The sequence below is a fragment of the Pan paniscus genome, chromosome 2 (assembly GCF_029289425.2).
Source record: "Pan paniscus chromosome 2, NHGRI_mPanPan1-v2.0_pri, whole genome shotgun sequence".
NCBI classification, from domain to species: domain Eukaryota; kingdom Metazoa; phylum Chordata; class Mammalia; order Primates; family Hominidae; genus Pan; species Pan paniscus.
Window position 1 is genome coordinate 63,404,431 of NC_085926.1, and position 13,422 is coordinate 63,417,852.

The following is a 13,422-nucleotide window of genomic DNA, read 5'->3' on the forward strand; positions in this document are numbered from 1 at the left end:
CAGAAGGATTAATATCATCTTTCACTGATATTCCGTGTGTGGTTCTATTAGCACACAAGGATTGAGCTGCTTGCCCTTTTCCCAGGGGAAAACCTTTGATGTCACTAACTGCAAAGATATCGTTACTGCTATGGGTGATTTTGGTTTATGGATGACTATTAAGCTAGAAAACACAGGACAATTTTGTTCTGTTCCACCTAAATGCATTTCTAATCAGGCTGCATAGAAGGGGATTCTCTGTTGGCTGATCCTGTCAATTTTGAGAGTAATTTTTTGTAAGGAACAGAGCCGTAGATCATCTAAGACAGTAGTGAAATGAGAGTTCATTGCAGGTGATTTCTTTTGGTCTCCTGAACTCAAAGGAGGTGAATGATTGGGCCAGTGGTTATGATATTGATTATATTAGAATGTGCTGGAGGGTGAGGTGTCTGCTTTGTTTGAGGAGTATCAGGAGCTTAAGAAAAGATGGGAATACAGAGGTTTTATAATTCTACTTGAATGGGTAAATGGACTTTTGCCCCTGGGTTACACCTTCAATGTCTGGTAAGGTGAGCTAGTGCACCACATTAACAGAAAGAAGGCACTGTGCTGGCTGAAGATAGATGTGTGGAGCCTAGAATTTGAAGAGCATAGCGCGCACACACACCACCATGTCTTTACATCTCTCATCAACTTGCTTATGGTATTACAGAGTCATCCTCAAATGGAGATCTGTCTCTCTAGTTCCTCTATCTCACTTATTTCTACACCAACCCCCTCACACTGTCCCCTCAGGCTTTTCTCACTCCTTAGCCTTCCAGGTCTCACCTCCAGTTTTCATTCCATCCTGGCTATATAACAGAAAGTTATTCTATCTTTTCTGTCTCTCCAAAGGGGAAATTGTCTACATTAGGAATTGCACTTAGTTTTGCAGAACTGAGCAACTGCAAGACAAACCTTCTCAGCTGCTAGCATTAATGGCCTCTCAAGCATCAGTGGTCAAGCAAGGAATACCATGTCTCTTTATGTCTTCCAAGGTCCTCCTTCTAAATTCTTCCACCCCACCAAGCGTAAAAAGTGGAAGAAAGGTAGGGAGGAAGAAAGAGAAGGAGAGAGAGAGGAAGGAAGGAAGAATAGAGGAAGGGAGGGAGGGAGGAAGGGAGGGGGGAGGAAGGAAGGAAGGAAGGGAGGGAGGGAGGGAGGGAAGGAAGGGAAGGGAGGGAAGGAAGGAAGGAGGGAAGGGAAGGGAAGGAAGGAAAGGAGGGAGAGAAGAAGGAAGGAAGGAAGGGAGGGAGGGAAAGAAGGGAAGGGAGGGAAGCAAGGGAAGGAAGGGAAGGAAGGAAGGAGGGAAGGAAAGGGAAGGAAGGAAGGAAAGGAGGGAGAGAAGAAGGAAGGAAGGGAGGGAGGGAGAGAAGAAGGAAGGAAAGAAAGAGAAAAAGGACAAATCACCTACTCTGCTTTGGTAATGAGCTTCCAGATAATGTGATTATGAGACACTCAGGAGAAACATGGAGAACCTCAGGTCACCAAAGCACCCATGGTGCATTTCTGGGTGAAGAAGACTGGACCATTTGAGAATCAACTCTTACCGATGTGGCAAAAAAACATCACTCTTCCCCCAACCATAGAGCTAATTAGAATCCTAACTTGGGAAGTCTAGAGACCCAGGATCCTACTTTCAACTCTCATTTTTTGCGGGGCTTCCTCTCACTCATCTTCCAGGTCTTAGCTTAAATGTAACACTCCCCCAGGTATAACCTCCTGTGCAGAATAACTCCCCTCAAAACGTGAAACACAATTTGAGATTATTTTATTTGTATGTGCTTTTTGATTGTGTCTCCCACATCTAGCATTAAGCCCCATGGTGGGTGGGAAACTTCCTTATCCTTGTCTTTTCTGTGACTATTTAATTTTTCTGTTCCCCAACAGCTGGCACATAGCAAATCTGTCATTAAACATCCAATGATTGAAGCATGTTAGTCTTGATTTGGTAGATGTGGGAACTGAGGTTTAGAGAAGTGAAGTGATTTGCCCCGTGTCACACAGCTAGGAAATGGGCTCAAGCTTAGGTCTGCCTCACCCCAGAACTGCTCTGCTCCCCCATGTAAGGAGGAATGGTTGGGCGAGTAACTGGGAGGGGAATCAGTGGGAAGATTTCTGAAGTCCCCTCCCACTCTTTCAAGGCAACACCTAGAGAATCTCAGGCCCCTGCAGAGCCTCCAGTCCCCTCTCCTCACTGTGTCTTGATGTATTCCAATTACAGGACCAGGCCACTGGCAGATTTTCTCTGGAGGAGTTGATTTCACGCTCCAAAATACAGAAGGATCTGACTCTTCCAGTGTTATACAGACATCGTATGTTCAATCCTCACCAAACCCATGTGAATTTAATATCAATCATATAGTATGATTTCCCTTTAAGCAGTTGTCATGCTCAGGGTCAGGTTCCTGCCCCAGCTGAGGGCAGAGGGGAGTGGGTGGATGTGAGGCAGGGAGCTAGAAGAACACTTGAGAGATAGCAGGTAAATAAGACATGGCTTTATTCAGCAGCTCTCTCATCAGCAGCTTACTCACACCTTTATCTCGGCTACCTGCTCTGGCTCTTCAGCTCGTCTAAGCAGCTGGCTCCCATGCACAGCTGCATGGCCAGCCTGCAAGGCCAGCTCTAGGGTTAGCAGCTTAACTCTATTTCTGGGCACGAGCAAGCCGAGCCACGTGCTGGCTCCCCACTGTCCATCTGCCAGATATTCATTCTCCCTTACAGGGATCAGTAGCTTCACTTTTTCTCTGGGTGCCTGCACCTGCACAAGAGCCATGTTGGGCCCAAGAGCATGTCAGCAGGGCAGTTACACCTTTTCCAGACAATAGCGGCTTTGAGCCAAGTATGAGCTTACACAAATAGGGTATATAACTAGTGGAGTATGCGCCTGCACTCTAAACTTGCTAAGTCATGCAGGCCTGGATGTCTGCCTCAGCCTGTTCGTTGATCAAAGTACATCCATGTACCTTACAGCAGTGAGGACTATGGGGAAGGGAGAAATGTAACCTGGAAGCCCATAGGTATCATATTTAACTCGATTACAATGCCTTGTGTTTTCAGAGGTCAAGAGAAGTAAAAAGAAAAAATTGTGGTGTATGTGGTTTCAATAGTCATGAACCTCTTTTCCATGTATCTAACATTTTGAACTAGTTAAATACATAACAATCATTCCTTCTTAAGTTTATTATATGATGGTATTAATAATACCTTACTGTATATAAAGCACTTAATATAAGATGAAAAGCCAAGGTAGTTTCTTTATAGCTATTGAGCACTGAAATGGACAAGATTTGTTTTTATATCCTTCAATTCCAATTTGTTACATTTTAACGTCTCAAGGATTTTTTTGAATGAAGAATTTTGAAACAATTATGTTATTCTACCATATTTTTCCTATAGGAATATTAAGCTTCACGCACACATGCCTCACAACATTGTTGCCACTAGGAAATACGACCAAGTATGTTACATGCTGGACACAATGCTTGGCCCATAGTAGGCACTTTAAAATGGTCACAATGTACAATCCCTTCTTACTTTTATGTGCACAATTGCCTATCACACACTTAGGACTCCTGCCCCCAGAGAAATGTAAATATCACACAAATCTCTGCATGAATTGGAAGAGGGTAGCATGTAAATACATATTCCGTCTCACTTAGTTTTCTCAGCGATTCAGAGAGACATAGGGGTTATCCCTGTTTTACGGATGAGGAAACTTGGAGACAGAAAGGGCTAGCTCCATTGCCACGGCATGGGACTTTGGACTCCATCATTCCATTCTTTCTTACCAAAGACGCTATCTTGATGTGGCCCAAAGGGTTGGGACATCCAGTGTTGGCTGATGAAAACTAGAATTAAGCATTGAACCATTAAAATCACTTTCTCTTTATTTCTATTAATACTACTAATACTAATTGCTTACAGGAAGAGAGCATTTGGTCATGAGAAGTAAGCAAGTCCACACCAGGGGCCTAAAGATGGGGTTCCCTTCAGCTTCAGCATTCTGTGTCTCAACCCTAGATTGTGGAGTGACCTAGAATAGCTTCTGAATGCTTCATCAAATCCTGTGCAACGAAAGCTAACAAAGTTAAAAAGATCAGTTTTTCTGGACTGCTTGTATGTTGGCTCACTGGGGCAGACAGCCAGACAGATCTGGCTAGGGATTAAGCCTAAATTTCCTATTTTATGGCCTGGAACATCTTATTAAGGAGCATCTGCTATTTACAGTAATATTCGTTAACATTGATTGAGAGCTTACGCAGTGCCAGGACCTGTTCTAAATTCTTTCCACATATTAACACATTTTACTCTTACTACAATCCTTATATCTTTTGGTCAAGTTCTTTCCATTTTAAAAATACAGATTTTAAAAACTAGTCACTTAAAACTGCCACACACATGCGTGCACACACACACACACACACACGTGACTCACAAAATATTGCTTTGCCTGTGAAGGTTTCACAATGCCTTGGTATCGTCAGCCAGTCTTTTTCTATTAAAGATAAATGGCCAATTGAGACAAAACAATTCTGAGGCTTTTTTTCTACCCTTGATTAAGATTGAGGTGGCAGGAGTTATAGATAATATTCATTTCACCTTCTGAACTTTCTGGAAAGACCTGGTGATCTTGCCAGCTCCAGCAGCCTTCTTGTCCACAGCAACTGTCTGTGTCACACCGCAAATAGCAAAATGACCCAGAAGAGTTAACATCAATGCTATTTTTCAGTGAGGAAATCAAGGCATGAGGAAATTAAGCAGCTTTCCCAAGGTCACATTCCAGGGCCCTTGACCCCAGTTGACTTCTGTGCAATAACTCCTCTCACTATGCAAAATGAGCTGGTGTTTCCAGTAGTGACCCCAAACTATTGTAAGAAGCTGAATTCCAAAGTTAAGATAAATTGGAATACTGCAGCATGTTAGTGTTAGGTGCATTTGATCGACTTCCTTTAGAAATGAGCAAGAAATTCTTTTGAGCTTAGCCAAATTATGAAATGAACAAAGTTTAGCATTTGCTTATGTCCCCTCTTAGGCCATCCTGTCTTCCAAGTGTCTCTTCTTTCTAGGAGACCTCTCAGAGTCCCTGCTCCTAATTATTGGTACCTGGTTCCCCACAGATTCACATTCTACACCAGGATAGACCATGACATTAACTGTTGAAACTTTTAATAGCTGACTTAGAAACAGCAACCAACACAGAGATGTAACCACCAGTGAAAGTTGGAAGCGGAAATATACTGAGATCTTGTGCTCTAAAATAGCACCTCTTAGAAACTCACCTACTCTTCCTCAAACTCAGCTCTAGAATTCTCTGACCATGACTTTGAAATATTGATGTATATTATTCCAAAAGACAAATCATATTTATGGTAGAAAATACAGACAAACAAAGAGAAGAAAGCAAGGATACACCCCCACATCTTCCTACCTGGAGACATCCATTATTAACTAGTTGGTGTAGTGCTATCCAGGCCTTTGACTATGGGATTATGCCTCTCCCCTCTGAGACACGACAGCTCTTTACACACTCAAACACAGCTATTTTGGCTTTGTCTTTAATTATTCTCCAAGCCACATTTTTTTCACTTGCCAGACAATTATTTTAGACACCACGTCCCCAGTCCTCACTCCATTCTACCTTCATCTTCCAGCTGAACCAAGTGCAATGCTCTTCTTCAGAAGGACCATAAATTCCTTCAATCCAGACATTAAGCTCCTTTTGATATATCTCATTAGAGCAACATCATCCTAATAACTGCCTTCTATTTGTTTAATTGTTCTCCACAGCTTTTTGCAATCTTTGCATTTGCAACATGCGGTGGCTATTCCGGAGGCCTGCAGCTGAGTGTGGACTGCGTCAACAAGACAGAAAGTAACCTCAGCATCGACATAGCGTTTGCCTACCCATTCAGGTAGGGAATGGTGGTTCATGCTTGCTAGCCTCACAGAGGGTTCTTTCTTTCTTCTGTGCTTTGTCTCAGAAAAATGCAGTCTTCCAGGGACTTCTGGGTAAACAGAAAGTATTCTGCCTGCACCCACGGAATGCCCAAACACAGTGCCCACTCACCACCTAGTGTGGGCACTGGGAGGATTTATGAGTTGTGCCTTCAAGACAGAACTGACTCTTCTTAAAAAAAAGAAAAAAAGAAAAAATACTTGCTACAAAGAGAAGGAGGGAGGGAAAAAGAAAGGGAGATTGGAGAAGTAATTTTAAAATACGATCAAATAAATTCAAGAAATATTTTTAGCACTGTGCCTTTCTAATGCACATTTTGAATCAACAAGAATGACAGATTGTTTCCCAAATACATTTGACTGTAGAAATTCTTTTTCACTGAGTATCAGAGAGGATCTGTATACTATGGAACACATCCTTAATATTTATATATTAAGTGTATATATATATATGTGTGTGTGTGTGTGTGTGTGTGTGTGTATACATATAAAGTGAACTGTTCCTAGTTTAAGACAAAGATGACTCAGTTCATAGGTGATGAATCATCATAGAGACGTAGCATTGATACCAATATTCTTAATAGTTTTTAAGAGTAGAGCTGACAAAAGTTGCAAATACCTTGCTCAAGTAGATACTCTCCTAACTAACTAATAAAAGAGTAGAAAGCTCAGAAATATTAAGCACGTAATCTCTGGAAATTTAGTACAAAGTGCTGTGCTGTGCTGGTGGAAGTGGACATGCAAGTGCTTGACTTCTGAAAGCTCTGGACCAACCCATTGGCTTCTGGAGGAGAGTGGCCAAGCCAATGCATGCTTTCAGATTAACATGCAGGATCTAGGACAGGAGATGAAAACTGCCAATGGCCGGACAGCAGGGCTGGGATGCTTGGTAACATTATACATGAAATCATAAGCTCGGCATGGCTTCTACAGTGATTTCCCACTAAGAGATGTGGCAGGAGCAGGTAACTTAAAAGTGAATCTCTCAAGATTTAAAAGTCAGCAAGTCTCTAAACATTGAACTACCAGAGCCCAGGACTCTCAGTCTTTTCCTCAAACTGGAGGAGAGTAATTAAGAGACCTGTCTGAACTGGAAGAGTGCCTGAGCTGGTGTGGCGGTGGAGAGCAGGGTAATATCTAATTTCATAAAATCCCTGCTTAAGGATACAATGTAAGAAGACACTTCAAGCACAGTTTCCTTCACTGGGCTTCTTTAATTTCTTCCCAAGACTACAAATTCAAATGATTGGCCCAGTGAAAGGCAACTAGAGAAATTAGATCAAAATGTATTGCCATCTATAGCAGCCCCCTCATTTAAAAGATTTTTACCTGGGTTCTGAAACAAATATAGTTAATCATTATATTTTTTAGTAGCACAGCTTTTCTTTCTAACATTATCTCACTCAGAAGCTCCATGTATAAAACAGACATGAGTCACTGAGAAAGTTGGAGCAGGAGAAGAAGGGAACTTAATGCCCCCAGCCAGTCCTCCTCAACCTTCTACCTGCCACACACCTTGCCCAATCCCCACCGTACAGCCCCTGTAAGATCTCTTGGGAACCCTAGGTCTCCTAGAAACAATTTTAAAACCACTGTTCTAGGATTTAGCAAGAAATCATTTGCCACTTTGCTTACCACATCTTACATTTACTGTCTACTGTTAAGGAAGCAGTATTAGCCCATCTCCTTTTACAGAATGTCTTGTACTTTTGCCCCCATTAATGTTCATCTAGGAGATATACACACCATCCCAAAACAGCTTAATTTACTCGGGTTGCAATTTCAATTTTACATTTGTATATTTTAACATGTACCATTATCTATGTACATATTCATAATCTGTACCATTATGGGGAAAATCTCAGTAATAAGCCAGGATTTATACAGACTATTATGAAGACATTTGTTTCAGAAGAAGTACGGTTAGCAAGATGCTGGTAATATAAATAATGAAAAAGTAAACAGTGATAATATCCACCATTATAAAGGGTGGAGAGAAATGTAGATTCTCACATGTGGTTGGAAATAATGTATATTGATAAAGCCTTTTTGGAGGACAACTGGAAGTAGGTATCAAGATTTAAATGCACATTCTATTTAATCCAGCAATACCATTTTAGATATCTACCTTCAAAAATGTTCGTATAAATACACAAGTATATGCATGTAATGCATGCAATATGCATGTAATGATGTGCACTGCAGTGTTGTTAATAATAAAAGACTGAAACAAACCTGAATGTCCATCAGCAGGAAGCAGGCTCAATGAATTATTTACATATGTCCTATGCAGAAGTTTTAAAAGTGAATGTACAGATATAGAAAGATGTTTAAAATGTATTACTAAAGAGAAAGTAAGTAGCAGCATGTTAAGAAAAAATATAATAGTAAATGCACAATATAATTTTAAATTTATGCACCTATATGTATGTGTGTGTACATATATATATATATATATGTATGTAAAATATAAATTCTGAAAGGATACAGACAAACAGTTAACAGGGATTACTTCTGGGGAAGGATGTGTGATTGGTATGCAGAGGTCATACATTTACTTTTAACTATACATACTTGAGTATTATTTGAATTTATTAAAATACGCATATGATACCTTGGTAATTTTAAAAACGCTCTTTAAAAATGAGTCATCCTATGGCTTCCAGTGAGATGAAATGATAAGACACAGCTTCTGGAGAGAAATAACTTACAGGAACCCCATCTGAAATTCCAAATGGATTGAAGTAGGTGAAAAAAATCTGTATTTTCAAGGTGAATGGCAAGAAGCAGCTGTTGAGACAACTCAGCAATTTGAAGTAGGAGATTATAAAAGCATTGCTTATGCTTAAAAAAGTTATTTTTTCTAAAATGTCACAAGCCAATGCCAATGATTTGATGATAATCTTAGAAATAAGGTAAAAACATTTAGTAGCTTTTAACAATTCAATGTATTGCAAAGACCAAAAGGACAATAAACTCAAGTCATTTGAACAAAAACAATTAGTTTGTAAATGATACATCAAAGGAAGCTACTTCACCAGTTATCAGACACATATTTTAGGATGTAAGATAATGTCAGTGTTAAAAATTCTAGATAACTCACAAAGTAATAATGTGCTTCTTCTAATAAATATGCCGAAGTGCATATCTCCTTTACAGCACCATATGTATGTGTTCCTGATTCCTATCAGAAATAATTGACATCCAGCAATGTATCATATTGTTATAGAAATAAACCACTTGTCACCTTATTGTTATAGAAATAAACCACTTGTCACCTTGTCCTTATTATTTGTGATTACAGTGAACAACTATTACTTAGCTGTTTTCTCATCTGCAATAATATACTAAATTTGGTATGAAATTTACTTGATAACTAGGAGGAGAGTAGTTCTAGATTCCATATTTTTGGTACTTCCTTTATGCATAGAAGTGGAAAGTAGGGTTTCTCATTTTAAGGTATTTAATATATTTGTAGAAAGCCTACTCTAGGAATGCCAAGTAACATTTTGAACTTATACATGAATAAAAGATAGAGAAGGGCAGAGTTCAGAGGTTAGGGGGCTATAGGAACAAAAATTTTCATGGCCAAGGCAATGGAGAAGGGTCAGAATGATGAATGAATGAACAGACATGCAAACACTTATTACAAGGGTACAATGTGCCAAACACTGTGCTAGATACCTTGACATATATTAGATTATGTAGTCATTACACAGACTCTGTGAAGGAGGCTACTATTTTACTGATTGAGAAGACTGGGCTGAGAAAAATTTTGTTGACATCACACAGAAATTAAATTTAAACTTTTGGATTTTTAAAATTTTGTGATTTGAATAAAAACAAGAAGAAAGCAAAGTTCAGACTGTTTGGAGCATGGTGAATACAACAAAAATTTATCAAGGACAAAAGTGATAAAGTTAGAAAGGCCATTTTTTTCCCCTGATTATAGAAGACCTTGAATTCCTTATAAGTTGAATAGGAAGAAGGAGTTAAAGATGACAAAAGGAAAATAACAGGGAAATCTATTTTGAAGTAGAGAGTACAAGTTAGGATTTGATCATGCAGAGTTTGAGATGCTTGTTAGAAGCACAGGGGAATTCTCTATCAGGGAGTTTCATGTTAAACCCTATATAAGATGAGAGAGGTAAAGAGTGAAAATGAAGCTTTAAGAGTCATCATCATGAAGTCACATCTGGATGAAGAGAGGTCACCAAGAGAGACAGAATGGGAACTATGGAGGATGCCTGTTCTTGTAAAAAAGTGAATGAAAGGGGTCACTGAAAGAGACCAAAAGGAGAAGACCAAATGGAAAAGAAGTTGGATGACCCAGAAAGTTCAGGTTTTTCAGAAGGTAAGAAAACTTTCTGCACATGTATCCCAGAATTTAAAGTAAAATAAATAAAAACAGAAATAAAATAAAATATAAAAAAGAAAACTTTATGTATGCTACCATTCAGCAGCATTGAGTATCTCAAAGAAAGAAAGGAGTGAAAAACCAAGAAAAAGCCATCGAATATAGTTAATGGTGGTTATTAAAAGCTTTCATGGGACATTTCAGTTGGAGAGAAAGTGTGTCGAGCTGTGGGGGAATGGAAAATAGAATTCAGTATATTTTCTCACAGACCAATACAATGCAAATTTTGAAGGACCCTAATTTGCTTATCTTAAGTCTTCAAGATATGATATTTGTGAAGAAAGAGACTAAGTTTGTTAATGACCTTCTAATAGAGAAGGTGCTTACCTCTTGTTTTTTGGAAGTAACCAGCTCATTGAATGACATGATGATAAATTTATGACCTTGGTTGAACAAATAACTAATAAAAAAGATTTTCAGTTTGTAAAAATCTTCCTTCATTTGAGAACAACTAAATATAGGGAACAACAGAAGATTTACAATAAAAAATAAAGTAGTTGCTATGTCACTTCCATGTCTTGAGACCTCATCAAGATAAAATTATTGTTTGCTGTCAATTTTAAGCATTATTTTACATATGAGATTAGTAATCACTGTTCTAGATAATTAACAAAATTGTCCTTCATAAATTTTGTTTATTCTCATGCCTCAGCTTTCTGAGTAGCTGAGATTACAGATGTGCACCACCATGCCTGGCTAATTTTTGTATTTTTAGTAGAGACAGGGTTTCACCATGTTGGCCAGGCTTATCTCAAACTCCTGACCTCAAGTGATCCACCTACCTTGGCCCCCAAAAGTGCTGGAATTACAGGTGTGGGCCACCACGCCTAGCCACAAGTCCCTATGACTGTTAAAGGGCTTTCTCTCACCGCTGGAACCTGTTTGGTCTATAGGCAGAGCAGGCAAGAAATGCTGGGGAGTAATGTCTCCTGGAGCAGCCCTTACCCAATGACAAATGTGAGTTGGAGGATAGCAATCCCAACTTTCTCACCCCTCATGTGGCATAACACTAAGTCATGTACTATACCATTTCCCAGAGGCACCAGCAGGACAGAATCACCCACAGTGCAAACCTGAACATTAACACACCTTTCATTATCTTTTTTACCTTGTCTGTCTCACTTCTCCACTGCCTTATTGGTGTTTTCAGAGCTGAATCCTCTAAGGAGTTGCACTCAAATCTTGATCTCAGGGGCTGCCTCTGAGAAGTCCAACCTAAGACACTGGCATTGCGTGAGAACATTACCATCTTTAAAGAAGATAGATAGATGAGTAGATAGATTGATCAACTGCTTGATTGATCAATCGATAGAGTAAATCCCTACTTCTTCTCACTCTAAATCATATTATACAGTATTACTCATTCAAAAACAGACAAACAAACAAATAGCTTGGTTGGAAATCAGTTACTTCAGTTTACAGTACTTCCCCTTGCGGTTTTCAGTTCAGGTCTTATACAAAGAATCTTAGTATATATGGTAGGTTTTTCCCAGTTGACAGTCATAGTAGGGTGTCCTTCAATGTCAGCTTCAGATTTTCTGAAAATGAGATGATGGCTGAGATTTTGGAGGTGCTGCATGGGGCCTCTGAAATGAAATCTGGTTAGACATAGTTTGTATTTTAGATCAGCCCATCCCAAATATATTCTCCAAATTTGGTGATAAACCTTACAACCTTTCTCCTCAAAGGTTTGGGTAAACTACAAAAACTAGTTATATTTATAAAGATTATGTCATAACCACTGCGTCAAAATGTTAACATACTTATTTCTAGGTGGCAAGATTATGAGTGAATCAAATATTCTTTTCACACTTGTGCAAACTTTTTTACACGGTTAAAGCTGAAGCAATGTAGTGTAGCTTGGACTCTAGAGACAGACTACATAGATTCAAATCCTCCACTCAGCTACTTATTAGCTGTATGATATTGAGAAAATTGCTTATCACTTCTGTTCCTTATCTGTGAAACAGAAACAATGTTACCTATTTCATAGTATTGTTATAAATATTAAATAAGACATAAATATAAATAATGCTTAAAACAAGACCTGACATTCAATACATTGTCTTTTGGCTACTATTTTTATTTCATTATCAAGTAAGGGCAATTAAAAATCAACTAGAGTGCTAGAAAAGATATTTATTCTGGTTAATTAGCAAAATTACCCTTGAGAAAACAAATGGCCAGTTTGTTATATTTTACCCAGAATGGGATCTTCCCCAACCCTGCCTCTGCCTATATAAAAACATTAAAGGGTGCACATATTTAACTGTCTCTTGATTAACGTGCTTTTAACTATTTAATGTTTATTTGGGTTGCCCTAGGATGTATTAAGACTTTTTAAAAAAATTTAACTAATGGGAGAATGAAAGCTCCCCCTCAAAGTGACAGAATGGAGAACTCTTAGTGGCACTAGCATAATCCTTGGGAGGTTGGCATCGGTGGAGTAGGAGACTGAGGCTTAGTCTGATCTTCGTGATCTGTGAAATTCAATTCAATGAGAGGTTCCACATTGAAGGAAAGGAAAGCCAGTGCTGCTCAGCTGGGCACTGGCTGAATAAGCACCATTCCCCCGCTCATGACTCTAGCCACTTGCTCTGTCGTTCCCCCACCCCTGTTTGGAACACGGGGGCAGGTGCAAGTAGATGCCAGGAAAGCTGTGGAGTTTGGGCCATTATCTAGTAACGCTAGCTCTGCCAGGCAGAAAGAATTTTGTCCCTAAGATGCGCAGCCAAGAGCAGTGATGAGAAACATTTTTTATTTTTTCGGTTTTTACCATAATAGCCAATTTGGGGAAAATAAAAGTGTGAAGGGCTGCAATTTTTTATATCTTGTGTTCAGGAAATGCTGCACTTGCAATTACATTTAAGTATTCATTTATTGTTTCTCATTACCAAAGGGTTTCACTCTTTTTGCCTAAAATTTCAGAAACTTTATAACTACAGTATCTCATTCTAATGTTTTGCCTTAAAATAAATTTTGTGTATGATGAGACCTGATGGTGTTATGGGGCAGAGACTTTGGGAGAC

General features: G+C 39.1%; 1 protein-coding gene and 1 long non-coding RNA gene across 5 annotated transcripts in view; one reads left to right on the forward strand and one right to left on the reverse strand.

Annotated features, from left to right (window-relative positions):
- SYNPR (synaptoporin) overlaps positions 1–13,422 on the forward strand; it is a 336,540-nt gene that overhangs the window by 198,539 nt on the left and 124,579 nt on the right. For all 3 annotated transcript variants that reach the window (XM_008964003.6, XM_003811604.6, XM_008964002.4), the window contains one exon: positions 5,809–5,933. In XM_008964003.6, the coding sequence (XP_008962251.2) occupies positions 5,809–5,933 (125 nt within the window). The remainder of the gene's footprint in view (positions 1–5,808; positions 5,934–13,422) is intronic.
- LOC103784978 (uncharacterized) overlaps positions 1–13,422 on the reverse strand; it is a 229,928-nt gene that overhangs the window by 53,756 nt on the left and 162,750 nt on the right. The gene's annotated exons all lie outside the window — the stretch shown is intronic.